Below are 8,883 nucleotides of genomic sequence, written 5' to 3' on the forward strand. Positions count from 1 at the left end.
CTGGGGGCCCCCTCCAGCAGGGCTGGGGGGCAGGGGCTGTGGGTGGGGGACAAGAGGCACAAGCAGGGCTGGGGGCCTGTGGGTGGGGGAGTGAGGGACACCAGCAGGGCTGTGGGGGCACTTAATTTTAACCACAGATTTTGGGATTTTTATCAGAGAATTGGCAATTTTTTACCAAAGAATTTGTGATTTTTTTAATCATAGAAAACCAGGATTCCTGCTCATCAGACAGAGCATTAATCTGGGTCTGCCCAGCTCTGCTACTGGCTTGCTGCTTGTTCTTAGGGAAGTCTCCTTATCTTCCTGTGCCTCAATTTCCTGACCTGCAACTGGAGATTATGAAATTTGGCTCCATTATTACATTCTTTGTTATGTACCAATGAAACGAAGAGAAAGACACAGTACGACTCCTATATATCATTAACACATCAGAGAAGGATTCTCTCTCTCTCAGAAAAATAATAAAAACACACTAAGAAATTAACATGTGTTATATTTAAGTTTATCAGGGGTGACCACCAGCATCTGGGGGAACGTTTGTTCACCAGAGCGCCCCAAGGGATGACGAGGTCGAATGGTCACAAACTACTTCAAGATCGTTTCAGGCTGGACATAAGGAAGAATTTCTTTACTGTCCGAGCCCCCAAGGTCTGGAACAGCCTGCCACCGGAGGTGGTTCAAGCGCCTTCATTGAACACCTTCAAGATGAAACTGGATGCTTATCTTGCTGGGATCCTATGACCCCAGCTGACTTCCTGCCCTTTGGGCGGGGGGCTGGACTCGATGATCTTCCGAGGTCCCTTCCAGCCCTGATGTCTATGAAATCTATGAAATCTATGAAATTTCCATGATCCTTGTAAAACACAAAACCAAATTGGTTGTTAAATCCAAAGAGTAGCAGTGATGGCATTAAAGCTTATATTTCCTGACTCTCAGTCCTGCACTCAGTCTATTAAACTCATTCAGTTCAATTAGCAGTTCTTTAAATATAAGAAAAACATATAAAATATATTGGAAAATATATAAAATATATAAAATATAAGGAAAATATATAAAATATATTGTGGTAGTACTAGAAGGTATTTCAGCATGTTTAAGTCATGATTCCAAGAGATGTAACTACAAAGTTACTTAACATTACATCTCTTGGAATCATGACTTAAACATGCTGAAATACCTTCTAGTACTACCACAATTTATGTAAGTTCTATTCAGCTAAATTCTAAATACAGTAGCACCCAAATTTCCCATATCCAGGTGGTTTGCAACCCACTTAATTCACAGCATGTTGCTGTAAAAAGGATAATACATTCAGCTGTGTGTTGATACTTTTACTTTGAAGGGTGAGGCTTCTCCAGCCAGCTGGAGCTCTTCAACACTCCTGTGATTCAGTAAAGCTCCAGATTACTTAACTTTTCACAGATGGCTCCAGACTTTATGGACATGTGTTTTAACCTGACTTTTAACTGACTGTCTGAAAATTTATGGATACTTGGCAACACTATGGGGTGCGGAGTGTCAGAGAATGGAGAGGCTGGTAGTGGGAGATCACTTTTACCTGACATAGGGACTCAAAGTCCCCAGCTGCTGCAGTGATGTGGTCTCACCACCCTGAGCTGTTGTTGCTGCTGTAACAAAGGGGCAGCACCCTGTGCCTGTGGCTGCTTCTGAGGGTGCAGACTCACTGGGGGATTGCCATATAAGGGTCTCTGATGAGGAGGGGTGGGACTGCAATAGCACCAGCTAGCAGTCTGGCATGCCTGGTGCAAAGTGCCCACTCTCCACCATGGCTGGCAGGATGGAGTTGTGGAAAATGTGGGCATCATGGGCACTGCCGGCCCAGCCGGTGTTCATGTTGGTGAAGGTGCCACATTGGTCAATGATGGCCTTGAGTATGATGGAGTGAAAGCCCCACCAATTATAGTAGGGGTGGTTACTGTGGGTCAGGCAGGGGACAGGGATGTGGGTCCTGTCCAGGGTCCTGATGCACTGAGTGAAGCCCAGAGTGCAGAACTCTGCCACCGCCTCCACCCAGAGCACAGTGTGCCCCAGCACATCCTGGAGGGCACCCCAGACCTCCAGGATAGCCTTCCCAGCAGTTGTCTTGCCCATGCTGAAGAGGCAGCCAACATAGTGCAGACTGGTGGGTATGGCCATCTTGAGCAGGGCAATGGCTAGCTGTGTGTCCATGGGGAGGGGCCATCACATGGTAGTGCCCTGTTGCTCCAGATGCGGTCAGAGTTTGTTGAAGAGCTCCTGGAAGGTGTCCCAAGTCATGCAAAAAGACTCCAGCCACTGCTTTTCATCCCAGGTGTGCTGGGCAACAGGCAGCCACCAGTCCTGGCTGGCCCAGCAAGCCCACAGGCGGTGGGGCTGGAACCCCAGGAGCTCATGAATGGGACCAGCGGCAGCATCCCTGCTGGGGTCTGGGCAGCAGCAGCGCAGTGGCGGGGGCACTGAGACACCGTGTGAGCCTGGGCAGGCCATTACACTGCATGGTGGGGGACGGGGCAACCAGGGCCAAGACTGACCCATGCCAGTTGGCAGTCACTGCAGCAGTGAAGCAGGACAAGCGGTGTGTTGAGCAGGAGCCTTGTGTGCTGGATGTTGCTTCTGGGGCCTGGGGGTGGAGCAGCTATCATGCAGTGGGCACCTGATCTGGTGAGAGAGATGCAGAGCACTGTGCCAGCATGCTGCAGGCTGCTCTGGATTGGAATGCAGCTGGCCAAGGAGTAGCCGGGGGTTGGGGGGTGGAGGGCGGGGGGCTTTTAAAGATGGCCCCCAGCTGCAGACAGCTATGGCCTGAGTCTCTAGCTCCCCCTGACTGTTGGAAGGGGCCAGTGCAGGCCTGGAGGGGGTGGGGAGCAGGCTAGTGCCAAGAGAAGCAAATCTGCTCCCAAATTCATAGATTCATAGATGTTAGGGTCGGAAGGGACCTCAATAGATCATCGAGTCCGACCCCCTGCATAGGCAGGAAAGAGGGCTGGGCTCAGATGACCCCAGCCAGATGCCTATCCAACCTCCTCTTGAAGACCCCCAGGGTAGGGGAGAGCACCACCTCCCTTGGGAGCCCATTCCAGATTTTGGCCACTCGAACTGTGAAGAATTTCAGTCTAAATCTGCTCGCTGCTAGCTTATGGCCATTATTTCTTGTGACCCCCAGGGGCACCTTGGTGAGTAAAGCCTCACCAATTCCCTTCTGCGCTCCCATGATGAATTTATAGGCAGCCACAAGGTCGCCTCTCAACCTTCTCTTGCGGAGGCTGAAGAGGTCTAGATACCCCAGTCTCTCCTCGTAGGGCTTGGCCTGCAAGCCCTTAACCATACAAGTGGCCCTTCTCTGGACCCTCTCCAGGTTATCCACATCCCTCTTGAAGTGTGGTACCCAAAATTGGACATAGTATTCCAACTGCAGTCTGACCAGTGCCCGATAGAGGGGAAATATCACCTCCTTGGTTCTGTTTGTCACGCATCTGCTGATGCATGATAAAGTGCCGTTAGCTTTTCTGATGACTTTGTCACAGTGATGACTCATGTTCATCTTGGAGTCCACTAGGACTCCAAGATCCCTTTCCGCTTCCGTGCTACTGAGCAGGTCATTTCCTAGGCAGTAGGTATGCTGGACATTTTTCCTCCCTAGGTGCAGCACGTTGCATTTCTCCTTGTTGAACTGCATTCTGTTGTTTTCTGCCCATTTGTACAACCTGTCCAGGTCTGCCTGTAGTTGTTCCCTGCCCTCTGGTGTGTCCACTTCTCCCCACAGTTTTGTATCATCCGCAAACTTGGACAGAGTACCCTTCACTGCCTCATCCAAGTCACTGATGAAGACATTGAAGAGTACCGGTCCAAGGACTGAGCCCTGCAGGACCCCACTGCCCACGCCCTTCCAGGTTGATACCGACCCATCCACTATGACTCTCTGGGTACAACCATCTAGCCAATTTGCCACCCACCAGACTGTGTAATCATCCAAGTCACAGCCTCTTAACTTGTTCACCAGTATGGGGTGGGATACCGTGTTGAAGGCCTTCCTGAAGTCTAAGTAAACGATGTCAACCCCTACTCCTGCATCCAGGTGTTTTGTAACCTGGTCATAAAAAGAGACTAGATTAGTCAGGCATGATCTACCTGCTATGAACCCGTGCTGATTTCCCCTCAGCATAATTTTTCCTGCTGGGCTCTCACATATATGAGCCTTAATAATCTTTTCAAAGGCTTTGCCAAGGATGGCGGTGAGACTGTGTGAAAGTGTAGATGCCTGCCCAGGACACGTTTACTCTGCAGTAAATTACTGTGGAGTAAACCCATCTAGCAGTATTTGCATGTGTAGATGTGCCCAGTGTTTCTTGACTCGTTCAACAGTGGAAGCTCTGTGTGAAACCCTGTAAATTCTGTGTGAGCTATATGTTTCACCCTTACTACCCAATAATACAAAGGTACATTTTCAAATACATATGTACCTCAATCCCTGCTCACCCAGAATTTTCTGCTGTTGAATGCTGTCATGGATTCCTCAGGGAGCACTTGCTTGAGACACCCAGGCTTATAAAGAGTCTTCAAGTGCCCCTCTCTAATCAGCCCAGGCCTAATATCTAGATAAATGCGGCCTTTGGTTCCTTCAGCTCCAAGACCCAGACTTTTGGTCCCTGAACCACACTGTTTATCTGTGCCCTCCCCTCAAGAACTACCTTCTGACCTGGCTTCTCAAGTGGGCCGTTACCTCTTCAAAGGGATGGAGTGAACTAAAAATCATATGCAAGGAAGCAGACATAATTTCTTAAACAAAAATAACGTTATTGATGATCAAGAGTTTTTGAACCATGCAACCTAGGATAATTCTCCAGGAAGCCTCTGACAAACAAAGTCTTTTCAAGTCTCTCAGGGTCCTCTCATCCTGCCTTTCTCTCTCTCTCCACTTTGACTCTGGACATCTCTCCTTTTTTCAGGAGGGGCTCTCTGCACTGTCCTTCTTTCAAGTGCTTCCCTGACACCAGAATCAGCTGGGAGTCTCTTCAGGTACTGACCTGGGGTCCACTTGGTGTGTCAGCATAGACAAATTAGCTCCTTGTTCCTTGATGGCCCATTACCCACTGTTAGAGCACTTAGGCAGATCTCCACATATCTGATGCAAAACACAATTAACCCCTACATTCCTCATGGACCAGCTAATTGAGAAAGGGAAGCATGCAACATTATTACAACATGAACACATTTAAACCAGAACTATTACAAGAAAACCATAATCTGTCACCAAGATTTATTAGGAGATGGCAGCAGTCTGTGTCATGAATTTTCCTGAAGGATTCCCTCCATTGAAGAAGTAACCAGTGACATGAATATAGGTTAGAAGGAGATGTTCTGGCCAGCACGATGGCTGAAAGGGACCTTGGGGTTATGGTTGATCACAGGATGAATGTCAGCCTCCAGTGCAATGCTGTAGTCAACAGAGTTAATAGCATACTGGGATGCATTAGCTGATACATTGTGAGCAGGGCTAAGAAAGTGGTACTTCTTCTCTTCTCGGCACTAGTGAGACCCCAGCTGAATTACTGTGTCCAGTTCTGGCTGCTGCACTTCAAAAAAGACATAGAGAATCTTGAAAGGGTCCAGAAAAGGGACACAAGAATGATTAAGGGCCTGGAGGATAAACCTTATGAGGAAAGACTAAGGGATCTGGGACTGTTCAGCCCGGGGACGAGAAGACTGAGGGGGGAACTCTTGATCATTAAAGTTATTTTTGTTTAAGAAATACTGTCTGCTTCCCTGCATATGATTTTTAGTTCACTCCATCCCTTTGAAGACCCTGAGAGGCTTGGTGGACCTCTATAAGTATGTAAAGGGTGATTATCAGGAGCTAGGAAAAAAACTGTTCACTAGGGTGCCCCACAGGAGGACAAGGAACAATGGCCGTAAACGGTTAGAGGATGGCTTCAGGTTGGATGTAAGGAAGAACTTCTTTACGGTAAGGGTGTCCAGAATCTGGAACAGATTTCCCAAGGAGGTGGTGCAGTCCCCAACCTTGGACGTCTTCAAGAGGAGACTGGACAGACACCTCGCTGGGATCATTTGATCTCAGCAGTATTCATGCCCAGAGCAGGGGGGTTGGATTCAGTGATCTTTTGAGGATCCTTCCAGCCCTTAATTTCTATAATTATATGATTCTTTCTCTCTTTCCTGCCTCTTCACAGTCTAGCTTGACTTTCTTTTCTTTCTCTTGTGGTTTTTGCATGTTCAGAGTTTTGTGGGGTAGATCATATCTGTCCCACTCCATTTCCATGTTTTTTCAGGGGAACATGGGATTGCAGTTCCATGCAGCAGCATCAGAAGCTCTTTTGGCTACACAAGGACAGCTTTACATCCCTCAATCCCTTTGACTTCTCGGTAGGCACAGCAGGAAAAACTCCATTTGCTCTCTCTTCATGTAAACAAGTACCGGCTCTGAGGAATGCAGGTGTTGGTCCTTCAGGTAGCTTGTGTGGTTTCCTCATCTGACTTTTGGATACTTATGTGAATCCTTTTGGACAGGATGCCAAACAGTCTTGAGATACAAATAGCAGATATAACAACTGATAGAGAAATCCTTGTTTGGGAATGGGTAGAAAGGTTCGTGGAACATGTGGCCTGTGGTTCAAGAGACTTATAAGTTCAAGAAGTAGTATTTTTTAATATATAATCTTATGACTCTTAGCCATTTTTGTCACTTTGGAGATCCTCACTCCTCATTCTTGAGCGCTTGAAGGCAGCAGGAGTACATGAACACACAACAGTCCTTCACTGAGAATGGGAAGTCAGAATCATGGAAAGCCTGGTCAATTGCTTAAGTGTCCAACTGATGGCTGTAAAATATAGAGCTTTTTGTAGAAAATGTAGCTTTTAGTTTCTCTGGATACAAAACACAGAGACATTAACAGGTCTCAGGAAAAGTATATAGAAAACTCACTCTACCTTTTCATTTTCATTTATTAATCCTGAACCCACCCCAGCATTTAAATTCACTGAGAAGAAAACCTTCTTTTTAGGGTTCTTTTGAAGGCCTCTTTTACCTCCTTGTTCCTCAGGCTGTAGATCATGGGGTTCACCATGGGGATTGCAAGAGTATAAAATACAGAGATGATTTTGTCCTGATCCATAGCGTATTTTGAATTGGCCCTTAAATACATGAAAGAGCCTGTTCCATAGAAGATGGTAACAGCTGTCAGGTGGGAGGCACAGGTGGAAAAGGCTTTGCACCTTCCCTGAGCAGAGCTGATCCTTAGGATAGCAACCAGAATGTATATGTAGGAGATGAGGATAATCAGGGTAGTTGACACTACAATCAAAGCACAGCAAGTAAAATGAACAATATCAGTAATATATGTGTCAGAACAGGACAGCTTTAGAAGTGGTGGTGTATCACAGAAGAAATGATTAATGATGGTGGAGCGGCAGAAGGACAAGTTGAATACTATTATAGTCTCAATTATTGCATGAAGGTAGCTCACTAGATGTGAGGCCAACATCAGTAGCATGCAGAACCATTTAGACATGATGACAGGGTAGAGCAATGGGTTGCAGATGGCTATGAATCGATCATATGCCATCACTGCCAACAGGCAGCATTCACAGGTCACAGCGATGCAGAACAAGAAGAACTGTACACAGCATCCAGTGAATGATATAGCTTTGCTTGTTGCAAGTAAGGTCATTAGCATTCTGGGAGCAATGATGGTGGAGATTCCAACATCCAAGACAGCCAGGTTGCTGATAAAAAAGTACATGGGGGTATGAAGCTGGGAGTTGATCCTGATCAACATGATCATCCCAAAGTTTCCCAGTAGAATGACCATATAGATGAAGAGAAAGAACACAAAGAGGAATATCTCTAGCTTTGGGTTGCCTGTGAATCCCAACAAGAGGAACTCAGTTGCTTCAGTGTGATTCCCCTCTGTCATTTATCGCAACTACACTTGCCTTTGCAGATAAAGATAATTGCGCTGAAAGGAAAGGGAAATACGAGGCGAGTGTCAATATTTTGGAATAACCTATTATTGATCCCTGAACAACCCATCTCATAATACTAAACCTCATGCTTTCTGACACACAAAATGTTATGCACCCAAGCTACAGAGATGTATGTTTTACAGGGGAGAATCTAGAACAGGGAATCTGGAATGTTAGCAGACCTACCAAACATTCCCAAAGGAAAAGGTAACATCCAAAGGCCACAGACTGGACTGCATATGCTACTTCTGAGTTAAAAGGCAAGAGAGACATTTTTGTCCTCATCTAGGAAGAACAACTGTTTTTTCTAGGAGATGTGCAATGTAACTGTCACTATTTTGCTTCCAATCTGGAGATGGGTTGTTCAGAAATAGCAAGTGTATTTGGGAGTACATGGGATCTGACACTGCTGGGGAATCTGATGATGGAATGAGGATTATACCTTGAGGTGGGGGCTTTGTGAAGAAGGTTAGTGTGGGTGGGAACATGAAGTGTTGGGAAGAGGTTTGTGGAGTCTGGACATGCGAGGGCTGTGTACATGCCTGGTGTGCACTCAGTGAGCTCTCTGATCAAAGTATTTGCATAGCACTTTTAGAAGTTACGCAATAAGTCATGGTTGTAACATTGTACAATGTTGCTTCTACTCAGTGATGGAGCAAAGTACTACTCAGTATTAAAAATATTAAACACAGATACTGCTACATTTGTTATTATGAAACTAGACAAAGTTATTTAATCAGAAGTAAAGAACGTGATGCACAAAGCTGTAGGAAGGAGATACTGATGGAGCCTGTTGAATGGCTGATGCCAAATGTTCAGCCACACAGGTCCATGTATTCCATTTTTATTTTATGTCTCATTTGTTGAAATTATTTACTAAATGTTTTAAATGTACATTCTGTA

The 8,883-nt window shown here is 46.1% G+C and overlaps 1 protein-coding gene across 1 annotated transcript; it reads right to left on the reverse strand.

The window, feature by feature from the left end:
* Positions 1-6,992: 6,992 nt before the first annotated feature.
* LOC102387128 (olfactory receptor 1019-like) lies at positions 6,993-7,931 on the reverse strand. The gene has a single exon (XM_006034789.1). It carries the CDS (start codon positions 7,929-7,931, stop codon positions 6,993-6,995), a length of 939 nt encoding a protein of 312 aa, XP_006034851.1.
* Positions 7,932-8,883: the final 952 nt, after the last annotated feature.

The sequence above is a fragment of the Alligator sinensis genome, unplaced genomic scaffold (assembly GCF_000455745.1).
Source record: "Alligator sinensis unplaced genomic scaffold, ASM45574v1 scaffold639_1, whole genome shotgun sequence".
NCBI classification, from domain to species: Eukaryota; Metazoa; Chordata; order Crocodylia; family Alligatoridae; genus Alligator; species Alligator sinensis.